This window comes from Gopherus evgoodei, chromosome 7, assembly GCF_007399415.2.
Source record: "Gopherus evgoodei ecotype Sinaloan lineage chromosome 7, rGopEvg1_v1.p, whole genome shotgun sequence".
NCBI classification, from domain to species: domain Eukaryota; kingdom Metazoa; phylum Chordata; order Testudines; family Testudinidae; genus Gopherus; species Gopherus evgoodei.
In genome coordinates, this window is record NC_044328.1 from 6,384,942 (window position 1) to 6,402,485 (window position 17,544).

The following is a 17,544-nucleotide window of genomic DNA, read 5'->3' on the forward strand; positions in this document are numbered from 1 at the left end:
AAAGGAAGAAACTGCTTGTTTTAGGGGGGCGGGATTTGAGATTGTTTCTCCCTTGCACCTTATTTGAGCTCAAATAAACTTGGTTTGCTTCTCCACCCTGGTGTGTTTATTGGCGCGGCACACCAGGCGACGGACCCCCCCCCGCTGTTGCTTGGCCTCAGGCAGTTATCTGCCGGCAACAGTTCTTGACGCCCAACGGTGGGCATTGAGGCTAAAATTAGCCTTGCCTGGATCCCTTCTGGTGGTCGACGGATTGCGGCGACGACCGACACCCAGCGCGCACCGGTGACTTCACCGGGGGCCTCGGCAGAGACGCGGTGTGAGCGACCCCAGAGGGCACAACAGTGCAACGCGCTCAAATAGTGGAGAAGCAGTTGTGGGCAATGGTGTGGAACTGGTCCCGGGCGATGGTGAGGAACCGGTCCCTTGGTTAAGGTAGGAACAGTCCAGTAGTGTGGACTTAGGCCCGAGGCTGGGGACGCCCAGTCGTTGTAATTCCCATTAGACGATAGAGCGTCATATAATGAGTCAAGGGCATGGTATGGGATGCCAGGTACGGTGTACACCCCTAGAATGCATTCTGGAGAATTGGAAGATGTTTGGATCGGATCCATTATCCAAAAATAGGTTACAAAGGTTTTGTACAGTGGACTGGCCTCAGTACAAATTAGAGGGTCAGGAAAGGTGGCCACCTGAAGGATCAGTAAATTACAGTACAATTACTCATGTTTTGTCAGTGAACAGGTAGGTTCTGAAACTGTTTGTATGAAAAGCTCTGGTTAAAGAAAAGAAAAAAAGAAAAAGAAAAAAACCACCGTAGCTCCTGTTCTTCCCCCTGTCTGGCGGAGTGCAAGGATCCAAAAGCAGGTTAGGGACAGTGCAGGGACAAAGGAGGGACCTGTCTAGAAAGGGGAGACGCTATGTCCTAGTGCACTCTCTCCCTGTTGTAGCTAAAAAGCAAGATCAGATGCAGAATGGTACTGGGGGCCAGTGTGAGTGACTGTTACCGGAAGACGCCCAGAGTACCCTGTGAAGCAAAAGCTCGTGACCAGGACTATTCTAACGCAAGCCCGGTAACTAGTGGATCTTTAGGAGGTCCGACCCATGGTGGGCTGACTTGGCCTGGCATCGTCCGGTGAGGAAGCTGCCTGGGTGTAGGAGTGTGTGTACCCATCTTCCCTTCCCCTTTCCTTTCCGTGTGGGCTACTGACAGTCTGATCATCTCACTGGATGCAATCAGAGTAAGCGGCGCCGTCTCCCAGAGACTAGCAGACGCTCTTTGCTGAAGGGAGGTGTAGGAGGGTCGTGGCCATCCTCGTTAGCCTCTCCTGTGTGAGTACCCTGTAGGGAAAAATCCTTAGTTTATGAGCCGCTAGCGCGGACAGGGCACCCTCCCTGTGTGTGTAAGTGGAAAATGGGGGGGGCAGTCTAAACATTCCATCTCACTCCCTAGGGTACCCCAGCATATTACATGTACGTACATTATGGTTCAACAACCTGCAGGTATTTAGAGAATTGGAATATTTACATGTGTGAAAATCCATCTAAACAATGCCCACTAGAAGGTATGTCAATCTAGATAAGACCATATATCTAAGAGGAGCGTTTAATCACAAAAAAGCCCTGACACAGCGTGAGCAAATTTGTCTATTGAGGAAAGGAACGCGTTAATTTAAAAATCATCTTGGCCCAGGGATGGAAGGGGGGGGGCTTGCTCTGCGTTCAGGGTCAGGAATTGGCGCGGACTGTGCTTGGTGCGGGGAGGGGCTGCTTTCAGCCCCAGCTGGCTGTGAAAAAATATAGACAGAGGCGAACCAAAGGCAATACAAGTTACAGAACTAAGATTACATTTGCAAAGCTTAACTGTCCAGTAAGATCCAACAGTGTGCCTTTGTGAACCCGGAGCCGGTGTGGCTTGGTGACACCGAAGAAGCCACAGGCAGCTGACCTGGACTGGAATCTCTGAAAGAGATGCCGCAGGAGATTCCAGGGTGTAAGAACAGCCCTCCCAAGAGCAGAAGCATGTTGGAAATTCTGGACAAGCTGTATACAGGATAATCTCCCGTCCACCTCTCCCCCTTCTCTGAACATTATACACAGAAGTGGCCAGTCTGGACGTACGTGTATGGGTATGAAAGGGGCTTAGGGCTTGGGGCATTAATGTTTTCCTGAGTGATGTGGGAGCGTTCCCAACACTCTCTGTTGTTGTTTTATTATTTTATTAATGAAGCTTTAAAATTCAGTTATATGGTGTGTTTCTTTATCTTCCCCCAACGATCCTGTCGTGTCAGCCTGATCACCTGACACGAGGGATAGATTGGTAACAGAAATTTGTCACAGTTTGGTGAGCAATTAAGAAGGGGGGAGCCCTGCAGAATTTACACCATCTATTTGTTTTACCCTTGTTGTTTTATGTTTGCTTTGCTTGGTACTGTTGGTGTTATATGTTGAGAATTGCATGATTAAAAGTGAGCCCTAATAGGATAAGGAAATGCTATCTGATTCTGGTTCTGTTCTGTTTAACCGGTTACTGTTGTTTTTCTGCTCTGTTCATTTGGGCGTTAGGAGTGTGGGCGGAACTAAACCTCTTGTTCGTAATTCCTCGGAGTGGAAGCCATGCGTGCGAGGAAGCTCTGAGGTCGAATTGAGATCCTTCTGTCCCGTCCTCTGTAGCGGTCAGTGTATAGAAGTGGGAAAACCTGGCTTAAATTGTAATTTCCTCTGCTCTCTGTGTAATTCTCTCTTCTGTTTAAGTGTCAGCAGACAGATGGATGGGTCTTTGGGTAAACCCTCTAAAGGGGGTTGGATTATATGTTAAGTAAATGGCTTTTGCCCAATGGGCCATGTGTTTTTGTCCAGGTGACAAGCCTCACGAGGGAGGACTCGGGTAGTCTTGTGAGTAAGAATGTTTAAGGGAAGAGACCAGGAGGGGTGGGGGCTAGTTGAGAAGCCCACCCTCCTAGCTAAACTGGTAGTGGAACAAGTTGGTGCCCATGACAGGGACAGTTCAGCAAGAAAAGCAGGATCGGGCCCAGGCGGGCAGGCAACAGACAGAGAGATTGGAAAACAGATTGGAAAACTTTAAGGGTGTAGTGGAAGGAAGGAGTCAGTAAGTGTAAGCATGGAGATTTCAAATACCCAGGATTTACTTGGAATGGTGATTTAAGTTGGTAAAAGTGGCTGTTGGGAGACAAGCAAGTGATTTAAGGGAGAGTGAGAAGTGAACTCTGTAGTTGCTGGAGGGAACAGCAGTTGAACTTTGTAAAAATGCTAAAGAAAAAAGTTCTTGGTGTCTGTGAAATGTTTGTAAATAAATTCAGGCAAAGAAATTATTGGACTGCAATCATTTGGTTTGGCTATGAACAATTTAGTTAAATTAGCTGAAGAATGTATACAGTGTTATGTAATTGAAAACCGGGGCTGCCTATGAAACAAATACAAGAAACTATGGGGTAATTCCTCTGTTTTGCCTGAAGTCAACAAGGGTATTTGTATATTTTGAGCGATGATTGTCTGCCCAGAAAGGGTGGGTAGACCTCTGTTTTTTTGTCTTTCAGATAATCAGAGAAAACTGATGCCAGCTGAACAGCATTCAACGTACCATGCATTTACTGGCACAACAGGAATTATGTTTGGTGTTCTATGTTCTGTCTTGTGGTGTTTGTCTTGTGGCCGGAATTTTTGTGTTTAATATTTTTATAAAATAGTCTAGTTTAAAATCAAACAAAAAGGTTAAATTAAAATGCAGATACTTGTTTTGTTCAACTAGGAATACAAAGTGTTTGGATAAATCAGGAGAATGTGATATACTAAAGTCTAATGCATTTCCTCAAGAAAAAGAAACTTCATTGGTCAAACTGTTAATTGCAAAAATTGTTGTTAAAATTTGCATACCAACAGTCTTTAAAAGCAAGGACATAAAAGTTAACCCACTTCCCATATTGTATATGGGATCCTTCTGGCTACTTCAGATTTCTAGCCAGAGGGCTGGGGATGGTGGGAAGCTATTGGACTAGAGGTTGAACTGAATAAACTCCTCAAAGTGGGTGTGCTTGTCCTGGCTTGTTGCTCCAAAGTTCTGTAATAAGGTTATTTTAGTAAAAGGGTGTGTGTAGCATATATTAAATAATAAGACTAACGTACTGTATAATGACAATGTTTATGTCTTCATTGTTGGAAAAAAGGGGTATAAGTAAAAAGTGAAAGTTTCCTTTGCAGGTTAAAAGAAGCCAAGAAAGGAAGAAGGATAAAGAACAGAATGAGTTAACTGGAAAAAAAGAATTAGCTAGCAAGCTCAGGCTATAGATAAGACACTGACTCCATTCAAGGACACTGCTCACAGTTAAGACTTGGCTAACAACTAGGAAAAGGAGGGCTTGAATTTGCCCACGCAGCTATGAGATTTGCAAAACACTGCCAGGCACTAATGAAATGTGTTAAGTTTCTTTTCTCACAGGTAAAGAAGCGCTACTCAAAGACCCTAGCAGCCCTGCCACTCCTTGGAATCAGGAAACTGGATTGATGTAAAGGTCCACCAACGAAAGACTGCTCTGGCTCCACCCTGGAAAGGCCCTTATTAAATCCCGCTGACTACCAACACCGCTGTGAAGTGCCAAAGATTGACTGCTTGGACCCAAGATTCTCACTACAAAAAGACCCCTCCACATTGGGAGAATTCTCCTACTGATGATTAGCCTATTTCACCTTCTAGCTCCACTGTGCCTTCTGGACAGTAGGGAAAAAGTACAAGGTGAAGTGCTAGTAACCTCTCCCTTGTCCACTGACAGATCTACTGTGCCTTTGAATTTTTCTAGAAGAATCAAAACTGTTACAGGGTGATGTGCTAGTAACCTCTCCTCTGTAGGATGCTGCACCATGACTGTTTTGGGAAAGAAGAAGGAACACTCGCTCCACTGAAATTGCCAAAGTCCAGGAATTCCTGACTAGAAAGGACATTAAGAACTGACCCTGGTGAAGAAACAAAGAATTGTACACTGGTGGGAGGACATTTGTGGGACCCATGTTTGGGAATGTGATATTGAATGGATTTTGGGGTTTATTCTACAGGCTGCGCCCTGTGTTTTGGATAAATCCCTCAGCATATATAGCTCTCTCTAATTGGATTTTAAATAACAAGTACCCAAAGAGTTTGTTCTGCTACCAGAAATTTTACCCGTATTGAAACCATTCCAGTGACTAATAATGTATGCTATTAATGGGAATGCCTTTTGACAGTACCTGAGAATAGTTAAATAACAGGTGTATTATAGTACTACACCAAGAAAAGATGGTATTGAATATAACTGAGGCTGGGAGGGCATTGCAGTGGGATCTAGTATGTTTAGGAATTCGGGATTTCCTGAATGACCAGCTGATGGGCATTCGGAGTGATCTTGAGTACCAGACTTGGCCCACTGCCCTTACAGACGCATCAGGAATACCATCTGATCTGTGATCATGGAGACATATGTGGACACTTCCTGGGTGGAAGTGTGGCTTCCCAGGGCGGGGTGTGCGCCCTTATAGGGGATGAATACTGTACTTATGTCCCAGAAAGCGCACAGGATATTAACAAGCACATCCTGTCAGCCAAACAGGCTTTTAAACAGTGGAAGGCCCAGGAAAGGAAACCTACTATTTTTGATTCCCTCTGGGGCTGGTTATTCAACCTGGGAGAACTAGGGGAAGGTATTGTTCACCTCCTGCTCAGTGCTGTGGTGTTGTGTATTGTTACTCTTCTCTTGCCTGCTTGCTGTAAAGCACTCCAGCTCCCTAGAGCTTAATCACATGTTATCCTTTAAATGTGAGAACACTCAGCCAAAAGTTTGTTGAGTATTCTCAAAGGAGGGAGTTGTTGGTGTCACTCTGGCATAATCCTAGGTAACTCGGAAAGGGGGTAGACCACAAGTGTCAATGAAGCCCTCCTGTTGTAGGCCTCAATGAACCAATGTTCCTCCATGTTAAACACTTTGTGTAACCTAGTGTAAACTAATATGTTAAGAGCTGTAAAATTTAGTGTTAGCAGTTAGTTTTCGGTTGTAACAGCCAGTTCTCTGCTGTAATACATTGAAGCTAGGCTAAAGCCCACTCAAGGCTGTTTTAAGATACTGTATACATGTCTCAGCAGCGGAGAGGGGGGGAGGAAGGGGGAAGACAAAAGATTGAATGAGAAAAGATACTGCAGCTGGATGGGAAAGGAGGGGGGAGTGAGAGATTAGCTAGTCAGCACGCAAAAGTTTTATAGTAAACAACTGGGATATAAAAGGAAGAAACTGCTTGTTTTAGGGGGGCAGGATTTGAGATTGTTTCTCCCTTGCACCTTATTTGAGCTCAAATAAACTTGGTTTGCTTCTCCACCCTGGTGTGTTTATTGGCACGGCACATCAGGCGACGGACCCCCCCCCCCACTGTTGCTTGGCCTCAGGCAGTTATCTGCCGGCAACACCAGTAACTCACTTTTACCCAGCACTGGTTCTGGACCAGTGATCAAAAAGAACATCTTGATGTCTGTGCACAGAAAAAGAAAGTCTCAAACATATATGAAGGCACGAAGTCACTATGATGGCAGTGCAAGTTATTCTTACAGTACCTACAAGTATCATAAACCATTTCACAATCAGACCAGTCTGCAAATTGCCAAATTCAGGTCACAATCTGCAAACAAGCTCAATTTCAGTGGCGGGAGGTGACAGAGCTGGTCAGAAATTTTCTCATGAAATGGTTTTCTGTCAGAAACTGCAGATTCAGCAAAAGCGAAACATTTCATGGCAACGTGCTGTTTTCCAAAAAAAGTTATTTTTGGGGAAAAAAATGGAATGGAGGGTTGTGATAAGATCTTTTCATTTTGACCTTTTCAGGACCGAATGTTTTCATGTTCCATTTCAAAACTACTTCTCATTTGATTTTTTTATTTTATATAATATAAAACATATTATATAATATAAAACAAGTCAAAATTGGAGCAAACTATTTCAATTTTATTTAAACTACAAAAACTGGAATTTTGTTTACTAGAAGTGTTCACATTTTTTTGTTTTCATTCCAGTTCAGAATAGGAAAAAAAATTCAGAATCACAGGCTTAGTGAATTGGAAAATCCCATTCCCGCCCAGCTCTAGAGGTCACCTCAAGTCTCTTGAGTGATCTCCTCAGACTGAAAATGGGAACAGCACTGACCAGCTTCAGAGACAGGAATATTACTATTTGAGGATCAGAAGGCTTGCGGCTGCAATGTGAGGCTTTTGAAAGAGAAGATGATAAAGGGTTAAATGATTATCTCCTCCAATGAGCCTACAGTTAGCTGCAGTCTCTGCTTCCAAATATCAGCAGTGGTAGACACAATGGCTGAGATACTCAAAACAGTAATGGCATTTTAAACACTTATTTTCCATTAAACAGAAAAATGTGTGTAAATCCCTTGGAAATTGGTTGGAAATCTCAACCAATATACAAGTGCAATAAATTAATTTGACTGTAACTCATTTTGCACAAGGCCAAAAAGGATGTTGTAGTGTCTGTGGGGATCAAAAAATCCCAAATCTCTGATCTTCAAATTAAGGGACTGGCTGAGCCAGGGAGAGGGGAACTGATTGAGTATGTGGGTTCAGGGATGGGGAGGTCAGCAGGTGAGATAGGAGCTGAGGGTGGGGTGGCAGGCTCTGAGGGGTGAAGCACATGGGGTTAATAGGCTGTTGCTCCAGGGAATGTGGGAGCAGCGAGACACATGGGAGTTGTGCATAGGACAGGGGGTTAATGGGGGTTGAGCAGTGGGTACATGGGGTTAATGGAGTTAGAGGGACTTGAGGTATATGGTGGTTAATGAAGAAGGTCTCAGGGGTGGGGTACTTGAGGTTTAATGGGGAAGGACTGAAGGAATTGGGTATACAGGGACTAACGGGGGATTAACGGGTGGGGTACACATGGTTAACAAGGGGGCTGAGGGGCTCGAAAGCAGGATAAATGGGGTGGGGGCTGAGAGGCTCAGGGGCAGGTTACAGGAGGCTAATGCCTGGGGTGGAGCTGAGAAGTGGGATACATAGTGGTTAATGGAGTAGGGATGAGAGGGTTGGGGGCAGGCTACATGGGGATTAATGGGGAACTCAGGAAGCATGGTACATGTGGGCTAATGGGCTGGGTACATGGAGCTCAATGGGGGCTGAGGGCAGAACACCTAAATAAATAAAACAAATAAATAAATTAATGGAGATATCTTATCTCCTAGAACTGGAAGGGACCTTGAAAGGTCATCAAATCCAGCCCCTGATTTCACTAGCAGGACCAAAGATTGATTTTGCCCCAGATCCCTAAGTGGCCCCCGCAGGGACTGAACTCATAACCCTGGGTTTAGCAGGCCAATGCTCAAACCACTTAGCTATTCCTCTCTAGCAGGCACATAGTGTTAATGAGTAGGTCTGAAGACAGGGCTAATGGGAGGCTGAGGGGCCCATAGACAGGGCACATGGGGTGAATGGGGGTACTGAGGGGCTCAGGATGGAGCACATAGGCTTGCATGGAGGCTGGGGATGAGGGCATAAGGAGGTTGAGGGTAGTGAGAATAGGGCACATAGAGGTTAATAGTGTAGTTGGGGGTGGGGCACATAGGAGTTAAGAGGGGGCTGGGGACAGGGCACAGGCAGCTCTAGGAGGTACATGGGGTTGGGGGGGTCAATGGGATTAAAGGGGCAGGGCACAGGAGGCTCAGGGAAGCACATGGGATTAAGGGGGGACTGGGCAATGGGATTAAGGGAGCAGGGCACAGGAGGCTCAGGGAGGCACATGGGATTAAGGGGGGCTGGGCAGGGCAATGGGATTAAGGGGCAGGGCACAGGCGGCTCAGGGAGGTACATGGGGTTAAGGGGTCTTGGGCAGGGCAAGAAGATTAAGGAGGAGGGGCACAGGCGGCTCAGGAAAACACATGGAATTAAGGGAGCGGGCACAGGCGCCTCAGGGAGGCTCATGGGATTACGGGGGGGGAACTGGGCAGGGAAATGGGATTAAGGGGGCTGGGCACAGGCAGCTCAGGGAGGCACATGGGATTACAGGGGGAGCTGGGTGGGGCAATGGGATTAAGGGGGCAGGGCACAGGAGGCTCAGGGAGGCACATGGGATTAAGGGGGGTTGGGCTGGGCAGGCAATGGGATTAAGGGGCAGGGCACAGGCGGCTCAGGGAGGCACATGGGATTAAGGGGGGCTGGGCTGGGCAGGGCAATGGGATTAAGGGGGCTGGGCACAGGCAGCTCAGGGAGGCTCATGGGATTACAGGGGGGGAACTGGGCAGGGAAATGGGATTAAGGGGGCGGGGCACAGGCGCCTCAGGGAGGCACACGGGATTACAGGGGGAGCTGGGTGGGGCAATGGGATTAAGTGGGCTAGGCACAGGCAGCTCAGGGAGGCTCATGGGATTACAGGGGGAACTGGGCAGGGCAATGGGATTAAGGGGGCTGGGCACAGGCAGCTCAGGGAGGCTCATGGGATTACAGGGGGGGAACTGGGCAGGGCAATGGGATTAAGTGGGCGGGGCACAGGTGGCTCAGGGAGGTACACGCGGTTAAAGGGGGTGAGGTCCGCCGGGCTATGAGCGGCCTCCCCCTCACCTCATTTCCAGTTCGGCTTTCCTGGCGAGGCGGCGGCCGTTGTCCTCCCCATTCTCCTCGTTAGACTCCATCACCCCCAAGCCTGGCAGCACCGTCCCCGCGGCCGCACCGTTTACATCGGTCTCCTAGGAACAAGAACAGCCTCTGCCATTGGCTATTGCGGTGCTCCCCCCGTTCGCCGGCTTCCGAACATGCAGCTGATTGGTTGCCAATCAGCCAATGAGCGCTGGGTTGGGATTTAAAGGGCCAGTGCAGTATTGAGGCGGGGATGTTAGGGTTTTATACTGTGGGGCTTACAGCCTTGAGTCTTTGTCCTTTATTCCCTGCCTGGCACTTCACCCCAACGTCTGCCCTCCTCTCTACCAGCCACTCCTATGGGAGCAGGGTAGCTTTGCATAGCAGCAGAGCTGAGAAATAAGGAGCTGATAGTGTGGACAAAACAGAACCAGTTTGGGTCAAAATCACTTTAGATTGTAAAAGAGGGGTTATGGGGACAGAGGTCTGCCATAGACCCCCAAGATCCCACTTGGGTATAGCTAGAGAATGCGATAATAATAATATTAGAGCAATGAATACTATGGGGAATTGTGCCATAATGGGAGACTTTAACTTCACAGCAAATTATAATGGTAGGGCCCTGTGATTGCTGGATGTGATGAGTTTTCTTCAAATCATCACCAAATCAACAAGAAATGATGCAAGTTAGACCTGGTGTTGGTAAATAGTGAGGCCATCATAAAAGAACTGTTTATAGGAAATTATCTTGGATTAAGTGATTATGAGTTGATTTAGTTTAAATTAAATGGAAGAATAATCAAAACTTGATTATCTGTGGTTTTTTATTTGAAAAGGGCAGCCTTTGGGAAACCAAGGGAATGAAAGATGTCAACCACGCTGAAGAGCTGAAGACAATAAATACAGAGGAGGCTTGGAATTTCTATACAAAAATGGAAATTTGTAACCCAAGCAAGGAGAAAAACTTGTTGGGAAAGGCATGAGATCCAGCTGGATGAATAACCACCTCAAAAAGTTTAGCAGGAGTAACCAGAAAGCCTACTGGGAATGAGGAAGAGCCTATAGGGAATTAAATGAAACAGCAAAGAAAGCTACATCTTGGTGGTTAGAAAATGTAGGAATAAAGTTAGAATGGCTAAAAGTGAAGCTGAATCAGCTGTTGCTAAGGAAACTGAATGGTCTGTTAGTTATATAAATAAAAAGTGAATAGGGAAGGATGTTTGTTTGGGCTGCTATGGAGCCCAACTGGGGAAGGAGATTAAAGATAAATATAGGTATGGGCTAACATCTAAATAAATACTTTGCCCCACGTGCCTCAGTAAATCCTCTAACCTTCAGAGGAGTGAGGTTCAGGATCAGCCTCCCAATAGAAGTTGTGAGGGCAAACAACTTAAATTAGTTTTAAGAGCGAGTTGGACAAAAATATGAATGCCATTGTATGATGAGATTGCTTGTGATGGAAGGGGGCAGGGCGTAGCAGTGCTGGAGCTCATTTCTAGTTTATATCTTCCTAAAAGCTCATGCTTCAGGGCCACTGCCAGCCACCTGCAAGGATCAGGAAGGGATATTCCCCCCGCCCCCCAACCGTAAGTGTATTCTGGGTTGTGTTGTATGTGATGGTTGTTTTTTTTTTTTTTAAATCTTTCCTTTGAAGCACCAGAGATGGTGGTAGCTGGAGATGGTTCATGGAAGGGGGTGAGCCCGTGCTCTGAAGTGGTACCAAGCATTCTGTCTCTTGGTTGTTTGGCTGGCTGGTTCTTGCTCACATGCTCCGAGTCTAACTCATCACCATATGTTGGGTTGGGAAGGAATTTTCCCCCCAGGTCAGACTGGCAGTGACCTTGGAGGTTTTTGGCCTTCCTCTGCAGCATGTGGGCAGGGCTGGATTAATGCAGGGGGCTTTAGGGGCTGCAGCCCTGGCCTCAGGCTACAGGGGGCCATGCAGGCCTGTGGGCCGGATGTGGCCTGCTGCTTCTTTTCATCTGGTCCGTGGCAAGTCTCCATGCCATGGGCTGGACACTGGTCCCTGAGTCTCGGTGCCCCCACCCCAGAGGGCTGGAGCTGTGAGCGCTGGCTTGTTGATGTGTCCTTGCAGCTGCTAGGCGAGGGGCATTCAGGGAATCTCTGTGCTTCCACAGCTCCTTTTGGTCAGGTACCATGGCCGATGGACGCTGCAGGGGGTGGCACCTGCGGGCACGGGCAGTGTGCACCACACACAGCGGCCTGGCCACTCTGCCTAGGGGCGGGATATGCCAGCCACCTTGGGGAGCAGGGCAGGCAGGAATCCTGCCTTAGCCCTGCTGTGCCACCGACCAGGAGCTGCCAGAGGTCACCCCTGTCCCATCCCTGGCCCCGCCCCACCCCCAGCTGGATCTGCACTCTCTCCCACACCCCAATCTCCAGCAGTGAACCCACTCTCCCACTCCAAACCCCCAGGAGCCCCACAAAATCTAATAGCCCTGGGTACACAGGAGAGTTAATCCGGTGTGTGGGTGCCGGTCTTTTGCCAGATTTATCTAGCTATATCTCACTTACTCATTTTCTTGCTGTTGCAAGGGCCTTGAGCATTGGTGCACTTTGGTCCTTCCTATTCTTTCCTTGTGATATGTAATTTGGTCTCCTGTGGGCTGTAATAACCCCCGCCCCCATCTCTACCACCCATCTGATAGCAACCCCACTGGCCCTCACCTTTACCAGCCATGAGCTATCCCCTCCTCCACAACAACCTGATATCAGTCACCCACCTCTACCACCTCAGTACCACTGGTATCAATCAACCCCCGCCTCAATGCCCATCTAGTATCAACCCCAGCCTACCTCTGCCCTCACTCCTCTACCCCGTCCTCCCACCTTCACCAGCCCCCCCCCTTTCCTCCAGCCCTCCTGTGTACTGAGGGTGATGCATTTTTTTTCATGCTGGAGCTCAGTGATGACTAGCAGTCAGTTATGTGTCATGAATGTGATACATAATGATTTGGCCCAAAGATATAACCCTATTTCTTTCCCTATTTCCTTGCTGACTATCCAGCAAGGCCCATGTACTAGGTTAGCAATTGTGGGGAGGGGGACCCTTCCCAGAACTTTAGCAATAAACAATCAAAAAGTGACTTTGAGGCTGATCCCGCAGTCCTTATTCAAGCAGCATTCACTGCAGTTTGAAGGAAGTATCTTTGTAATCCACATTGCACTGTTGCCGGCAGATAACTGCCTGAGGCCAAGCAACAGCGGGAGGGTCCGTCGCCTGGTGTGCCGCGCCAATAAACACACCAGGGTGGAGAAGCAAACCAAGTTTATTTGAGATCTCAAAGCGGTGCAGGGAGATTGACTCAGATCAAGCACACCTAAAACAAGCAGTCTGTTCCTTTATATCCATGAGAACTTTTCTCACTGACTAGCAATCCCCGTTTCCCCTCCCTCCCCCTGTAGCAATTACGTAAGCGTAGGTGCATTAAGTAATCTTGGCCGCGGCAGCTCGTTAGTAAGTTTTCCTTCTGCAAGTTATCTTGTCCTTCTGCTAAAGGTGCACAGGCCTCTTTATTTCTGCTTTAGACCAGTTAGAACTGTTGCAACTGATAACGGCTGTTACACCTGGCCTTTTAGGTCGATTAAAGTTCAAACATGGAGGGACTCTTGTCTGCTGAGGCCTAAAACCAGGAAGGCTCCATACTCTTGTGGCCTTCCACCCTCCTGAGTTATGTAGGGTTATGCTTAGTGACACCAACAGCACCATCCACCTGCATTATAACCTGGCTAATTATTACCTACTGCTAATATTTTCTTGCTTCCTTCAGGAACAGGATAGCTCCAGTGTGCAGAAGTGGCTTTCTTTCTCCTCCAACTCTGTTGATTATTGTTCCAAGCAGACATGCACACTTGCTGCTTCCTTTCTGATTCAGAGAAGTATTTAGTGTGCCGTTCATCTAGATAGATAATTACATCAGTTCTCTTAAAACATTCTCCTTTCGTGAGATACTTTATCCAGTGGAATTTTATTTGGAAAAATTTGGTTGCTGCTGAAAGAATGAACCACGAGATGGATAGATAGATTTGCAATCTTTATCTACATATTTATATGGCTTTCATCACTGTAGCATCTTGAGCAATATCCATCATTGTAGCATCTTGAGAAGTATCAATAACAATCTCTTTTCTTTCACAGAAGCAGAGTGGTTAGTTTATAGGGTTTTTGATGTTTGTGTGTATTATTATTGTTATTTATTATTATTAATGATCTGTATTGTGCCTGCACTGAGGCACCCCAAACAAGATTGAGGGCCTACTGTAGGAGGTGCACACAGGACACTGTACAGAAGTGGTGGAAAGAGTGCAAATTCTGGCCATTGACACCAGGTCAAATGTCTGCCTTGCCTACAATGCTGTGTGACTGGCACTCAGAATGCTCAGTAAACAATACAATTTCCATATCCCAAAGAACTTACAATCCAAATAGGAACAAGGGGTGGCTGATAGTGGAAGAACATGGTGGAAAGATGAGGATGACCATGCTGGAATCATGAGATTGCATGTATTAGCTTCATAGGTTTTGTTTTAAAACATAGCAAGTGAACAAGGGATAATGATAAATTATGAACAGTGCTTTATGCCTCTGTGTATGTGAAGAGCTTCTTGAGGAGATTTATTGTTAGATCAAAATGAGATTTTTTATTTAGTTCTGAAGTGATGTGCCTTGTGGCCATTCTTATTAAGAGCATCCCACTGTCTAGATCAAGGGTTCTCAAACTGGGGGGCCATCTGTGACCCCTCAGGGGGTTGTGAGTTTATTATGTGTGTGTGTGTGTGTGTGGGGAAGGGGGTTGCGAGCTGTCAGCCTCCACCCTAAACCCCGCTTCACGTGCAGCATTTATAATAGTGCTAAATATTTTTAAAAGTGTTTTTAATTTATATGTGGGGGGTCGCACGCAGAGGTTTGCCGTGTGAAAGGGGTCACCAGTGGTTTGAGAACCACTGAGCTTGGTCTGGTTTCTGTGAAAGTTCTGTCACCTGTCTCAGAAGCCTCCTGCTATTGGTCAACAGTTTAATTGTTCCTATGAAACAGTGGTGCCATGGGACGTCACTGCCTCTGTGGCTACAGAGGATAACACTGACCAGTCCCATGGACCGTTCTGAATATCAGGACAGAGGCCCCAAATTGGATTTTATTCAGTAGGAGCAGAGAGCAGCATTGGGGTGATGTGATAAGTGTTGCTAAGCAGAGGACTTACCGTATTATGTACCAGATAGAACTATTTCAACGTGAGACCTCATTCCTAGGAGTCAGATTAGGTGCCAGAAACCTTCCTTTGCCATCCACAGTGAAAACCAACATGAACTGATGGTTATTGCAATGTCATGCTCAGCTATGCATTTTATATGTGTACTGTCTAAACCCTGGAATTAATCATTATCCAGATCGGGCATTAGGGATGTAAATACCATTTAAAAAGTTAACAGTTTAAATGATTAAAAATATTTTGTTTAAATGGTTAATCTATTAAAGGGCCAGGGCTGGCATGTCTGGAGCCGGGTCTGGGGCTTCTGGGGCCAGGGCCACTCTGGCCAGGGCTGGAGCATCTGCCAGCTGGCCCAGTGGTTAACAGTGAATGCAGGTTAACTGGTAAGACTAATGCCAACCGCTTAATATTTTTACATCCATATTGGGCATTTGGCCTGAATTCTGTCCCTGCACTTGGCATGGACTCAGACTTCTCCTGCCTTGTAGACAGATTCTTCACTATGTTGTCCTTCTACTCTGTATGTAGGTGAACCCTTTATATATAACATAATGGGCCTTTTCATCCTACAGCGTTTTAAAACTTTATGCATAACGCTATGGAAATGGAGTGGTCTTTGTGGTCGAGGGCACAGAGGATACCGCACAACCGTGGTGGAGAGACAGTGGAAATTCTACCCAAGGAGAGTAGGGCAAAATTGTACCTTGCCCAGTAGTGCCATGATACTGTCCATATAGATCACTCAATAAATTGTATAATACCTGAGGACAAGGAGCTGTGTTCACTCTATTGAGACTTGATGATAGGGTTCCAGGTGTTCAGACCTGAGGCTGTAATGGCTCAGCTAGCTCCCAGGCTATGAGATCTGTCACATACCATACTAAATTCCCTGGGGTGCCTGTGTTGGGTGCGGTCATCAACGCATTTGAACAGAGGATAGTATGTGCAGATTTATTGGTATTGCACTGTGTATAAGGATCCTACCTGTCCTCCTTTGGCTTACCAGCTATGGTTTACTACACTGCCTGTGTCCTCCTCACTTACTCATCCCGCTCCACCAGATTATTCAAATGAGTCGCTACTTCCATAACTGAAGGGGATAGTGAGAGATCCCTATTTAACCCTTGCCCTGTCAGAGGTAGATGTAAATAAGAGCACTCAGAAATATCCCCTAATAAATAATTAATTTCAGTTACAGGGGCATTAGGTGTTTGAGAATCTCCAGGGTAAGTCGTGTAGAGGTTTCTTGCCTCTAGTGTTGGCAAGAAATAGGAGGTGCATGGATTGTGTTTGTCCGGTGCACGACATGCCTGGGCAGTGCATGCCACTCCCTGATCGTACATACCACTCCCTGGAGTAAAGTTAGATAACCAGACAGCAACAATGACTTAGCAAAAATTCAAGCAGTCAGTTCAATGCCAACCTAAGGGTTCAAACTACTGACAGCAGGAGGCTGATAAGGTATCAATTCATGCTGTTAGCAGACACTGATCACCTCACTACTGACTCTCTCTCATGCTCTGAGAGAGAGTCAGTTATGATGAGATATTGATCATCATGCAAGGGCTGAGGGGCAAATCTAGGGTCAATGGCAAAACAAAACAAGAGTTTTGATAGCCCCATTGTGCATACTAAGAACTAGACTATGTCAAATAGGCACACCTCTGAACTGAGGGCAGAGTCACAGTGCCCCAGGAGGAGGGATTTAACCTGTGCCTCATTTTACCAAAGGGAATGCATTTCTGGCTGGCCCTTGCCTGAGTAACATGGCGCGGAAGGCTCTTTATGCCTGCCTTCAACTTTATTTTGCACCCACATAAGGGGCAGGCACACTCTGTCTGCAAATGTCAAGGTAGGAAAAATGTGAATACTTCTGTGTTTTGCTGGGGAACTGGCATCATGTAATGTTGCCTTGTCTTTCTCTTCCCTCCATAGTTTGTGCACATTCAAGGCCTGCTTTGCCTTATGTCTGTGTCAGATGGACTCACCATAACGATGCATTGAACAAGTTCCACGAGTTCATCAAGGAGTTGGCCCAGGTGCAGCAACAGCTCCTACATAGGCTGGTGAGTTCCAGTGAGGCATTTGTCAAGACAGCAATCATGTGAAGCCCAGTGCCCATTGTGCCCCCTCTTTTATTAGATTATTTATCTCCCTCTTTTAGTAGATTATTTATCTCCCTCTTTTATTTTCATCTTGAAATGGAGGGTTCCATCTCCATCACAGGCTGCTGGAAGCATCAATGGTGCTTCCCATCCAGAAAGCCAATGCATCTGTTCCATTACAGTGATTTAACCAATACAGGAATTTTGTCTTGGGTTCCCCAGTTAACTCGAAAAGTCAGCTGGTGCTGATTTCCTTTGTCATAGACAGAACAGGGTAAAGGAAATTAAAAACAGTTTACCAGTGTCTCTTAGTGACTGGGTCAGCATCAGCAGGGTATGGAATAGATGGGAGGTGTGCATTGGGTTATCCATTTTGACCTCCTGCGCCTGGATGGAATTATTCACTGCCACTAAAGCCTGAGCCAAGCTTGTCTTGAATATCCCAGCCATACTGATGCTTCAGCTACCTTTCTTAATAAATACAGACCAGTGGCATTGACTTTTAGGAAGCACCTTTCAGCTAAGGATCGCACAGCACATTACAGGTTTCAGAGTAGCTGTTGTGTTAGTCTGTATCCGCAAAAAGAACAGGAGTACTTGT

General features: G+C 46.5%; 1 protein-coding gene across 7 annotated transcripts in view; it reads right to left on the reverse strand.

The window, feature by feature from the left end:
* The window catches only part of CFAP43 (cilia and flagella associated protein 43), a 95,446-nt gene extending 85,742 nt beyond the window's left edge, over positions 1-9,704 (reverse strand). For 6 of the 7 annotated variants that reach the window (XM_030569104.1, XM_030569102.1, XM_030569103.1 and 3 more), the window contains exon 1: positions 9,593-9,704. In XM_030569104.1, the coding sequence (XP_030424964.1) occupies positions 9,593-9,663 (71 nt within the window). In that variant the 5' untranslated portion in view covers positions 9,664-9,704. The remainder of the gene's footprint in view (positions 1-9,592) is intronic. The other variant, XM_030569106.1, reaches the window with a different exon arrangement.
* Between the last annotated feature and the right edge of the window lie 7,840 nt (positions 9,705-17,544).